This window comes from Sceloporus undulatus, chromosome 5 (assembly GCF_019175285.1).
Source record: "Sceloporus undulatus isolate JIND9_A2432 ecotype Alabama chromosome 5, SceUnd_v1.1, whole genome shotgun sequence".
NCBI lineage: Eukaryota > Metazoa > Chordata > Lepidosauria > Squamata > Phrynosomatidae > Sceloporus > Sceloporus undulatus.
This window is the reverse complement of record NC_056526.1, coordinates 81,661,081-81,673,587: the sequence shown is the minus strand read 5'-3', so window position 1 is coordinate 81,673,587 and position 12,507 is coordinate 81,661,081. Positions and strand designations below refer to the sequence as shown.

Genomic DNA, 12,507 nt, shown 5'->3' with positions numbered 1-12,507 from the left:
ATATTTGGAAGCTCTGCGCATGATTGACGGCTCTGGAAAATCAGGGTTACCAGTTATGCAGAGGGGCTCCTTGCAGAGAAGACATTGTTGTTCTCAGGTTCCATGTGTTAAATTTGACCCCTTTGCAAATGCTTAAATAGGACTGATGTGGACAAAGACTGAAGTTGCTTGTGTTACAAATAAAATGAAATCAGGAGGATTCAGATGATTTATTGTCTTGGAATCTGCCTTCTACATAATAAATAAATAATTTTTTTTATTTCTATCCCGCTTTTTGCCAGGCAATCAAAGCGGAGTACAGCAAGCTAAAATACATACATATATACATAGTACCCTCCCCCTTAAAACAAGATTAAACAGTATAAAATTAATCATATCTCATGCATCTACAGAGGAGTTTCCACACAATGGCAAAGGTTGTATTGATATTTGGTACTTTCTGCAGTATTGCTTGTGTGTGAGGGGGAGAGAGAGAGAGATTTTAAAGGCTTCTTAGACCAGGTTATCATAGTTACCAGTAGTTACTTTTCCACCATCACAAAATATTAAAGTTGGGCAAAGACAAAACCTGATATTATTGTAATGCAATATCATAAGAAAATGTCAAGGATTCCTGTTGGACCACATCCATGGTCCATTTAGTCTGTCATCCTGTTTCCCACAGTAAGTAACTCTGCAACTGGAAAGCCCACAAACATATCATGAAGAAAGTATCCTGAGATCAGTAGCATCATTAGGGGATGCAGGGGATATGGCCCATATCGGATGACACCTATGGGAGAGGAGTGACACCCAATCAGTCCCTCTTCCCGCTGCAAGGTGAGAAGGGACAAGTGCACCCCTCCCAGCTTTGCAGCAGCAGTGGCTCCCTCCTCAGGAGAAGGCTGCTACCATGGCAAAGGAGAAGGGAGAACTCATCCTTTTAGCTGGTGCCACACACTCTGTCAGCCCCCCCCCAACCAGGTAACACCAGGTGTAGGAAAATTGCTGACTGAGATTAGGCAAATCAATAAAAATGTGTACTGACTTGATTATATCCATTGAATAGTCATGTAGAAAGGACTCTGTGTGGCTTTAAGGCTTTGAAATTCATGATGCAATAGAGAGTGAAAATCACAAACACATGGCCTGCACATTTTTGTGGCCCTCAGAATACCTCTTCATATTATTTTCCTTCTTTTTTTAAAAAAAAAAAAGAATGGTAAAGTGACACATCCAAAAGCATAAACCTTGGTTGGGCAAATTAGAAAAATTTCTAATTAGAAAAATTTCAAAACCAGACGTTTTGGTTTCACAAGTAGTGGGTGGTAAAGCTTATAGCAGCAGGTTAAGAGGTGGTATATAATGGTCCCCCTGAACCTTCTGAAACTGCCTATTCCTTGCGTAAATGAAATGTGCAAAGCCATTGATGGTCTGTACTTATTAATGATAGTGTGAACAAGTGAGGCTGAAAGTATAAAGGCAAGTGGGTTTTCTTCAACATATCATTCATCTGAAAATAGAATTCATGGTGGAATTTGTCTTGCAGGTCTGCATGTTGCTGACAATAATGCATGTTTCCTATTTTCCTGTGCATTAAGCAATAAGAGAGAAAGTGAGAACTAATTTTAAAAAAAGGCAACTTCTTCCTATGCCTCTCCTCCTTAACCCTTATGCTTGGTGGAGGGTTAGAAATGGTAGCAGTATCTTCTTCTTCTTCTCTTTTTTTTAAAAAAGTAAATCCAAGTTTTAACTAGCTAGTTTGTATGTGCTTTCATCTATCCCATCCGTCTAGACTAGTTGAAGACATGTGTTCAGGAGATACTACATTTATGGCTTCTCCTGTTCTACCTATCTCCTCTCTTGTTTTATCAATTAACTCCTTTAGCTAATTTTATTCAAGACCTTCCTTTTTTTCTTCTTCACCCCAGACAAGCAGTGAGAGAGTGAAATGATATTCTGGAGGGACACAGGTCCCAGTCTGAAGTCATTAATGGTCTGGAGGACATCAAGGGGTGTAGCCACATTTCCTGATGTTATCATAATTCAGGAAGAAGTGGTAGATGAAGCATTTTCACCTGACTTCATATCACTTTCATTTTCCTAGAGCAGGACTCAGCTGGCTCCTAAAACCCTGCTGGCTCAGAATCGGATATAGAATCTCTGCCATCTCTGATCTATTAAAAGCACAAAAGCCTGAAAGAGGCGGGTGATTCCTTCCCTGAAATTTTCACTGACACTGAACAAGGATTGTATATCAGTAACCTGAACCAGTTTCTGTCAAAGTCAGGAGAGCATGATCAAAGTTTTTGTCTAAGAAGCATAGCAAATAATGCATGTAGTGCAGTTGCAAGCTAGCAAAGATGAACAGAAGTTTCAGGGGGGAGTAAAGAGATATTTAGCAAGCTTTAGTTAAGTTAAATTTTGTTAAGCCTTTCATTAAGGCAAATCACACACACTTCTCCTCCAAGGCTCTGCCCTTTTAAGCCTAAAATTCTTTTTCTTATAAAAATGAACAGCAGTTAAAAAGAGTTGAAAACTGACACTTGTCTCCTTTGCTGCAGTCTGTGGATGCTAAAATAGGAAGCAAAGAAGAATAAAAAACTGTGGGAAGGTTCAGATTAGGAACAAAAAATGAAGAAAAATGAAGAAATGAAGCAGAGAATGGCTGATAGAATTTTGTGAGGCCAACAACCCATTCATTGCAAATATCTTCTTCGTACAACCAGAGAGTATACACATGGCTATCACCAGATGCTCAAAATAGAAAAATCAGACAGACTACATAATTGGAAGCAGAAGGTGAAGAAGTGACATTGTCATGAACTACATATATCAAAGATTAAAGTTGTAGAAAAACACATAATCAGTGATCATACCAAAATGTGCTCTGGAGAACATCTCAACAATTTACAGACAATATGAGAAATATTGATTAAGCATAATTTACTGAGAACCAGAATAACTAGTCAGACGTCAGGGGCAAGGAAGTGTGCAGAAAGACACTATCTGTGGCCAGAGAAAATGGAAGAGAGAGAGAGAGAGAGAGAAAACAATGGATACAGACTAAATACTTCAAGCAGTAAAGGAAAGATGAGAAGCAAAAGAAAATGGATGTAGGAACAGATCCAAACCATCCACACAACTGTTCAATGGCTAGTGTACAAGGATAAAGAGAATTACTATAGTAATGCAGAGAAATAGAAAGCAACAATAAAAAAGAACAAGAGACCTCTTATACAAGATCTGTAAACTCAAAAGAGAAATTCATACTAAGGGAGGGGATGCTCTGCAATCAGAAGAGGAACATACTACAATATCACAATGAAATAAGATACGAGATGAAAAGATGAATGACACATGGAGTGAAGAATTATATGAAGATGAACCCCAAATTTTAGAAAGCAAGATGGAAGCTGCACTCAGAGAAATTGGTAAGAATAAATCACCAGGAACAGATGATAATCTAGTTGAATTGCTACAATCCACACAGACAGAATCAACTCTAGTGTTAACTAAAATATGCCAACAAATATAGAATGTGAAAAACAAAACAGTGGCCAGCTTGGAAATGTTCAATATTCATCCCCATTCACAAAAAAAGGAGACACAAAAGACGGCAGCAACTATAGGACCATAGCATTAATTTTCCATGCATGCAAAATTATGCTCACAAGCTTCAGCACAGACACTAATCACACATGGAGACAGAATCCCAGAGGTGCAAGTGGAGTTCAGGGAAGCAGGAAGCACTAAGGATCACATTGCAAACATACGATGGATAATGGAGCAGCCCAAGGAATTCCAGAAGAAAATCAGTATGTACGTTATAAATTATTGCAAAGCTTTGACAGAATAGATCAAGAAAAGCTATGGAATGCGCTTAAAGAAATGGGAATGTCACAACATTTGATAGTACTGATGAGAAAAAGAGACTATTGTTAGAACAGAATATGGAGAAACAGAATGGCTCCCAGTTGGCAAAGTGTTTATGCAAGGATGCACTTTAACATTCTATTTGTTCAACTTGTATGGAGATATGAGGAGTAGGTTTAGACTCAGAGGAAAGGGGAGTGAAGATAGGAGGGAGGAACATCAACAATCTAAGTAAGCAGATGACACCATTCTACTACCAGAAAACATAATGACTTGGAACAGTTAATAGGGAAAGTTGAAGAAAGTTCAGGATTACTGCTGAACATAAAGAAAATAAAAATAATGAGCATGGAGGAGCTACATACTGTAAATTCAACCTAGATAATGAAGAAATCGAAATAAAGATTTTCAGTACCTTGGATCAACCATTGATCAGAATGGAGACTCCAGTCAAGAAATCAGAAGAAGACCAGGGATGGGAAGGGCAGCTATGAAAGAACTAGACAAAAATTCTAGAGTGTAAAGACACACAACTGAACGTTAAAGTTAGAATCATCCAAGCCATTGTATTTCCCATTGTTACCAAAAAGCAAGGGTCCTAAGAGGACACCCACAGTCAGTATTCAAATAGAGGAATTTAATTAATTCAAATGATGGCCATGGGAGGGCTTCAGGTAAATAAACTTTGGTCAGACCTGTGTATAATGGTTCCAAAAAAAATGAACTCCAGAATGCATTTTCCAATTTTTTTAAAATTTACAAATAAAATAATAACCATTCATGCAAGAACACTCATTCACGCACATGTTCAAGAACTAATGTGTAGTGGAGTCTTCTTCCTTAGAGGTCTTTAAACAGAGACTGGATGGCCATCTGTCGGGGATGCTTTGATTTAGATTTCCTGCATGGCAGGATGACCCTTGCAGTCTCTTCCAACTCTATGATTCTGTGATTCTAATGATATAAAGGTGGTAGCTGGTAGTGACTTGGAGGTTTAGTAGAGGGTAATACAGTACCGGGGTTAGGTGCAGAAGTCCAGTTGGGGGACACAGTGACGTGAGTCTGGTGCTCCCCTGCTAAGCCTACAGGATTTCCTTATATGTCCCAGATACTGCAGTGATCTCAGGGATGCCTTTAATATTAAATCAAACAGAGAGGCCCTGCATGGAGGGGTGATCTTTGGGGTAACACCATCACTGTGTGTGGATGTGAGAGCTGGACAGCGAAGAAAGTGGATGGAAAGAAAATCAACCAATTTTAGATGTGGTGCTGGAAAAGAGTACTGAGGATACTGAGAACAGCCAAAAAGACAAACGAAAGGGTTCTAGAACTGATCAAGCCTGAGTTCCCTGGAAGCAAAGATGGCTAAATTGAGGCTGTTGTACTTTGGCCATATCATGAAAAGGCATGAATCATTAGAAAACAGAATAATGCTAGGAAAGGTAGAAGGCAGTACAAAGCTAGGAAGACCATATGCCATATGGTTCGACTAAATCAGGGAGGTCACAGGCCTGAACATGCAGGATCTGAGCAGAGTGGAGCATAGGGAGACTTGGAGATGTCTCATCCATAAAGTTGCCATGAGAGCAGGTTGACTAAAGGGCGTTTAACAACAAAATCATGTATTTTTGTCAAATTTTGTTGAAGGCTCGTAATTCATTTGATTCAGGCTGCTGAGTGCCTGCAACAGGCCAAGTCCCTTTGCCCAGATCCTGTACTAACTTATGGGTCATCTAAGCCTTAATGTAATTTCAGAGGGATCCTCTTGTGAGTTAACCCATGCCTGTTTGTCATGTAAACCAGTAGCTGGCCAGGAAGATTTATTAATTTAGCCCCCTTTCTCCTTATTTGGACCCAAGTCAGCTCACAAAAGACACTTTAAAAACAGTGCAGTTCAACTAATGATGAGGTAGGAATGACAGTTGTATGGCTTCTAATGTCTCGGGATAAGGCACTTGGAATTGTGTTTTCCAACATTATTGCAGTAGGTAATTATGTCAGTAATGAGAGACATCCAGAAAAGTTTTGGAATACGTATTAGGGTGGTGGGGAGATAGGTTGGGAACATATTGAATCTGAGCAAGAATTGGTTGCTTGGTTATTTATATTCCAGTGCATTTTAAGCCCATGTTTCTCCTTTTCTGAAATACACTCACAGAGAATTAAAATAGTCATATTCATTTTATTCGTGTACTGTATATTCTGCAGTGCACTGTACTCAGAGTGGTTCACAAAAACAATTAGTAACCACATTGACAGTGGTAATACAATAACATCATAACACTACCATATTATAATTTCTTTAAAACACATAAAAAATCAAAATGAGTTTAACCCAGACTGAAAGGTGAATGAACAAAATTCAGTGCCAATAATATCAGCCTTATACATTGAACTTAAAGAATCAACTAAATGTTGAGAGACCTAACATTAAAGATACTTTGCCTATATTGAAAAGAGCAAATAATAAAAATAATCACAGAGCATTTGGCTCAGTTACATAAACATACATTGATTTTGCTCAAGAGAAATTGCTGCCGTGGAAGGGGATTCCCATGTGATTCCCATAGATTTGCTGCATAGTGGCAGCAAAATACATCACACTGTGGGGAACAGTTATATTTTAAATGTTATGGACTCAGTCTTAGGGTGTTCACATTACCTGAGGAAAAGTTGTGTTTTGTGTGAACTGTAAACAGGGTCTAAGAAATTTTGGTCCTTTGGACTGGCTATCAGTGACGGTATAAAATGTGTTCATATTCATTTCCCCCCCTATATTTCTGTTTTTCTACTTTTAAAAAAATAAAATGTATTATAGCAGTAGAGGAAATGTTCAACGATAAAGTAGAAGCTTTGACTCAGAGTGCTATGTTTTTGTAAGTTTTATTTATAGTGTGATATTCTAGTCTATTCTGATATTCTGTTGATAGCTATGATAGGCAAAGCACCACATTTAAGCTTTGTTTTCCTCTGCCAGAGTCAACAGTTGCAATATATAAGAATGAATTGAACTAGTGTATATTTCCCAGGCGCATGATTTTGGGGTTCCCCCATGGAGGCTTATTATATGTTTGGAAATAGTTTATTTCCCCAATTTCCTTCATTTGTTTTGCTTAAATTTCCTAGGCAAATATGAAGAAGAGGTGGAGAAAATAGAAATAGAGAGATGTTGTTGGACTGCATCTTCCAATGTTCTTATCCAGAATAGCCATTGTTGAGAGATGGAAGATACAGTTCAACACCATCTGGAATGTCCTTTATTCTCCTTATTGATCTAATGATTTCAAGTAGGAGGCAGGAGTGTGTTTTTGTGATGGCAACAGGCCACTGCTTCAAATAGCTAGCTCAAATACTACTCTGTAGCTGGGACCCTGCTTTGGGAGATATATGTATATCATGTAGCTACATTTCTCTAGCTGTGTTTACTGATTGTACCCCCCCCACCCCACCTTGTAAATAGTGCAGTCCCCAAAACAACTATTTCCATGTTGTTGAACAGTTGAGAGGAACACTGAGGATATATCCAGCAATTTTCCTGTAGCTGGATGGGCTGCAGCAGGCGGCCACAGAAACCACCTTGGATCCTTGAGATATTTCTGCAGGTTATGTCTTCACTGATTTCCTTCCCCCATTCTCCAGCAACATGGAAACATCTGTGTTGAAGGACCTGCACTAGTTATAAGGTGGCTTTGGGGTAATTTTGGTCATTGGATAGTCTGAACAGAATTCTGACTTACTCAATAATCGAAAAAATAAGTAGCAGTGGCATACATCTTACTAATGATGATGTAAGTCCAGCTTAAGCCATCATAATTCACCAACAGGATGCCAGCCTGTATGTCAGGACTGAAAATTTTTGGCTCTAGATATTGTAGATTAAAACTCTCATTACTTTCACCCAGCATGGCCTATAGTAAGGGATTGTGGGAATTGTAGTCCAGAATATCCGGAGAGCCACCATTGTTTGGTGTCTTTATACCATTATTTCAGAAGTATTGATACATCAGCACAAATGTTGATAATCAAAATATCAGTGGATCAGAATGCTGATGGATGGGATATGTAAGGCACACTTGATTAGAACTCTGATGAAAACAACCACTTTCTAATAGCCTTTTGTGTTTATCATTTTTATAATTTGCAGGTTGAGGAAGGGATGCATCTTCTAATCACTGGGCCCAATGGCTGTGGGAAGAGTTCCCTCTTCAGAATTCTCAGTGGCTTATGGCCTGTCTATGAAGGTGTTCTCTACAAACCACCTCCCCAACATTTGTTCTATATTCCACAAAGGTTTGTAATTTCTTTGTTTATTAAGTCCATTTCTTTCCTATATTTTCAATATATAGTGCTCACGGAAACCTAGCAAGAAACATAGGGTAATTAAAAACAAATAATCAGTGTAACATAAATCAGAGGGCTACCCATATCCGCTCAACTTCTAGATGAATTGATTGACAATTAGGTTTCTGGGGAAGTCCTAAAACCCCACTGAAGGCACTAAAGGCACTAAATTCATGATTCATTGATTCAGTAGTATATTGACACTCAACAAAATATTGTAGATAATATTTTAAAAATTTATTTGCCCCACAGTGATGCTCTTTCTTGGATTGGTGTCAAAAACTAGAGCAGAGGTCCTTTCCCACTGTACACTTGTGCCACTGTATTCCACTTAATGTTCCATGGCAAAATCCTGTGAAATCCTGTGATATTTAGTGTGAAAGGGCTCTGGGATCATCTTAGAGGTTTTCAGTTGATTTACAGGAGATCAGCAGAGTTTTCTCTCATTGCTTGACTATCAACCACACAACTAAGAATCACCCTTTCCATTAAGCAAACAAGCAAGAAACCTTAGGGGAAAATAAGGATTATATATTCTGAGGTTATTGTTTATTTATTAATGTATATCCACTCTCTTGAGCCTTTATTTTGTGCCTGGCTCTAGTTCAGGGGTAGGCAATCTTTTTGAGCTGGGGGCCGGGTTGCTGTCCCTCAGACAACTGGGGGGCCGAAGCCAAAAAATAAATAATTATTTTTTTTAAAAAAAAATAAATATATAAATAAACCAGGACAAATGTAGGACAAAATTTTCAAATGGAAGACACTTTTTTTAAAAAAATGGAGGACATGCGAAAAAATTTGCTGATTTAAAAAAAAATGTTAATATAAATGCATGTTTCTGAAGCTTCTATAGACAATTGCCCCCCAAAGGCCCCTGCGGCAATCGGCGGCAGGACCGGGCTGGGGCCGGTCCCAAGGCCTCGCCGGGCCGCATCCGGCCCACGGGCCGCAGGTTGCCTACCCCTGCTCTAGTTGGTGGATTGCAGGGTTCTTGTAGTAGAGATAGTAGTAGTAGCAGTATTAACTGTAGTAGTAGCAATATTAACAATAGCAACAACAATGGAAGTAATGGAAGAAGAAGGAGGAGAAACTGGTGGTGATGGCTTAAATCCAGTGTTTAGCTTCAACTAGAGTAGACTCATTGAATCATTGAATCATTTATGTAAGGTCCCTTGATTCAGTGGGTCTATTTTAGTTCAGACTAATAACTGAATATAGGATGAAGGTGGTGATGGTGATATTGATATGTGCATTCTTGAAACCTGAAAGTCCTCCTATTCCTATTTTAGCATGCCACCAGACCCCTCTCAAAGAAATTAGAACTTTTGAAGATGCTTGGCTGCCATGTAATAGCTTAATAAACCTTTCACATTGGTTTCAGTCTAGCCAGGCCTAGGTGTGACAAGTCCCACTGAAATAATGAAAAAGTTATCCTCGTTGCTTTCACTGGGTGCTGGACTATTATATTTTACTCCTATTTTACCTGGCAGTAAGCCTCATTATTCCCATTTGACCTGGCAGTAAGCTTCAGCAGGGTATAATTTAAAGTATACATGTGCAGGACTGTTTTGTTAGTCACAAAACATTTTAGCAGGATTGTGGATTGAAGACATAATGGGCTAGTAGGTTTTCATTGAAATGAAAGAGGAAACCTCCTTCTATAGGATATGTGAATACCTTAAACTGCAAATGTTTTTTGTAATGCCATGAATTGGCAATGCTATTTTACCATTAGAAAATTGCACAAGAGTTACCTGGGCATGCCTCCAGAAAGTGGAATATTGGCTTTAGAGATTAAGCTGTCATTTTCTCTCCAACCCTCCAAGGCACTGTTGCTTTTAGCCAGACACTCTGGGAGCCTACTAATTTGAACTAGGGTTTAGGGTTATAGAAATATCAGACAATCAGTCATAGATCAGTATATAGGGATTAATTTCCTAAAATACTTGGTTAAATGTGAAGTTGATATTTATAAAACTGCTTTGCGTGGGAGGATTTGAATGTCAGAAGGTTTGATCAAAGTTAAGGCATGCATCTTAATATCTGTTCTGTATGTAAATGCACTGAAGGTTGTTCCCCCCCCCCAAAAAAAATTATTCTGTAGGGTGAAAGGAGGGAATAAATGAAGGTGGGGAAACAGAGAGGGAAACAATGCTTGTGTTACATTGAAAACTTGTTTTAAAATAAAAAAACTATATGTTACATCTGATAGCATACACAGTACATATACTTTCTTCTTTGATATTACAGCTTCTTAGAAGCTTCCATTTCTTCCCTTTTCTCCATGGAGTTCATGGTTCTTTTACCTCACCATTTTTATTCTTGCAATACACCTGTGAAGATGATTAGATTGACCAGTGGTACTATAGTTTTTTCTAAAGTTAAGTTGATATGAGTCTCCTCAGACATAGTTTGGAACTTTTAGTCCGGGTTTTCTCAACCTACTGCCCTCCAGATATGTTAGACTACAACTCCCAGTGAACATGCACAGCCTTTTTTTATGTCAAGGGCTGCTAGGTATATCTACCAGAATCCTCATGTCCATAGTGGACAGTTCTAGCACTAGCAGTGGCAAGGTAGGTGACCCCAGCTCTTCTTTTTCTTCTTTTCTTCCTCATTCTTTATATGTCTTTCTGCCATGTTCTTTTCTCCTTCTTCCTCCCTAACTAGTGTACTGCTGGGGAAACAAAAATTTGAGCTTTCAAAGACCTAACTGATCATTTGTATAGATCTTTGAACATAATCTAAGGGCCTATGAGATCTTGCCGAGGGTCACAAGAAACCCAAGGGGCTCAGGTTGCCTATGCTTGCAGTGTATACCCTAGCCATGTCTGATGTTATGGTGAATTTGACTGCCATTCTTGATTACTGGCTCCAGACAGGCATCTGTCATACCATGGAGCTGCAGGCAATGTCCATCCTTCCTTTATTATTTACTGTATATAATCATGTATAGGTCTAGAAAGCCCAAGTCAACTTATCCATGGGTCAGTGTAAGTATTCCACATTAGTTCTTACAAAAATAGGCACCATCCCTTGGTGAAAGACAAGAGTGTAATCTGTCCTGGAAGCTGTGACCCACCTCTATTCTTTCATGCATCCAGCCTTTAGGGTGAGCACATACAGTTATGCTTAGTGGAATTTTGGAGGTTCTTTGGCATTGTTTTCCTTTTCTTCATGCTTTAGATACTTTGTTACATACCCATAAGTTTTATTGTCATCTTATCCACAGGTAATATGAAAATCCATAATTTTGGAAACGTGCCCCTGAGATCAACTTATGAGATCAACTTATAGTTGAGTTGACTATATTCACGATAATTATCCTGCCTTTCTCCCAGCTCTTTCATTTTGGTGCAGCACCGGAGGTCTTTTCCTGACTCTGTGGCCTTTCTCTGAGCCCTGGTGAAGTGCCAGGAAGGGCAGAAAGTGTCCTGACAGCTGCTTGAGATTCCACAATGCTGACTCTTAGTATTGATTGACAGCGGGCTCCCTGCTGTGTCTCCCCAGCAGCCTGGAATCCCCGAGGCAGGCCATTTCTGGATTGTGTTCTTGGATGCCTTTGCTACAAGAAATGTTTGTGAAATCATGCTCAGCTCTTTAACCTGGCTACTTGTTTTTTTGCTGTTTACTTTCCACACTTCCCCACAAATATTCTATTTTCTGTGGGCCACAATTTATTGTGTAATATTTATGCCTGCGACAGTGGCTTCTAATTAATATATCCCTTCTTCTTGGGAGGCTCTCTGCTCTGTGCTCTGTAAACTATGTTAGAGTGTGTAAGCTAATTACACTCCAACTTGGTAATTGAGCTCCTTGAAATATTTAAAAGACGTTCTTGGATACAGCAGAGGAGAGCTTACTACTAGTTATTTTAGGCACAAATCAATTATTTATATCTTGAGAGAATTGTAGAAACTGTAGCTTGCCCTAAAACACCCTTGAATTAATTTTGGCTGAGGAATGAGCACAGTCAAGGGAGGCTGCTCTCTTGGCTGTATCCCTCTTGAGCTTCTTGGGGCTAAGACTGTGTTACTTCATATGGCATTCAGTCCTTTAAAGCAGACTTTTGTTGCTCTGGCTGTTTGTAAAAATTCTTTTTTAAAAAAGTGTTCATCTCTTTTCAAATAATGTTTTCATCTGTTTATATTCAGTTTTTGAATAATGTTTTATCTGTTGTACATGGTGTCAGTGGGCTGAGAGGCTATAAATTAAAGCAGTAAATAAATAATAGAAATAAATCTATAACAATTCACTGAGTCTACATTTATAATGCCATAAAACATTATAATAGGCAAATATGTACAGTAG

General features: G+C 38.8%; 1 protein-coding gene across 1 annotated transcript in view; it reads left to right on the top strand.

Moving 5' to 3' along the window:
* The window catches only part of ABCD2 (ATP binding cassette subfamily D member 2), a 43,559-nt gene that overhangs the window by 22,556 nt on the left and 8,496 nt on the right, over nt 1-12,507 (top strand). The window contains exon 6 of the mRNA XM_042470365.1: nt 8,000-8,145. Within this exon, the coding sequence (XP_042326299.1) occupies nt 8,000-8,145 (146 nt within the window). The remainder of the gene's footprint in view (nt 1-7,999; nt 8,146-12,507) is intronic.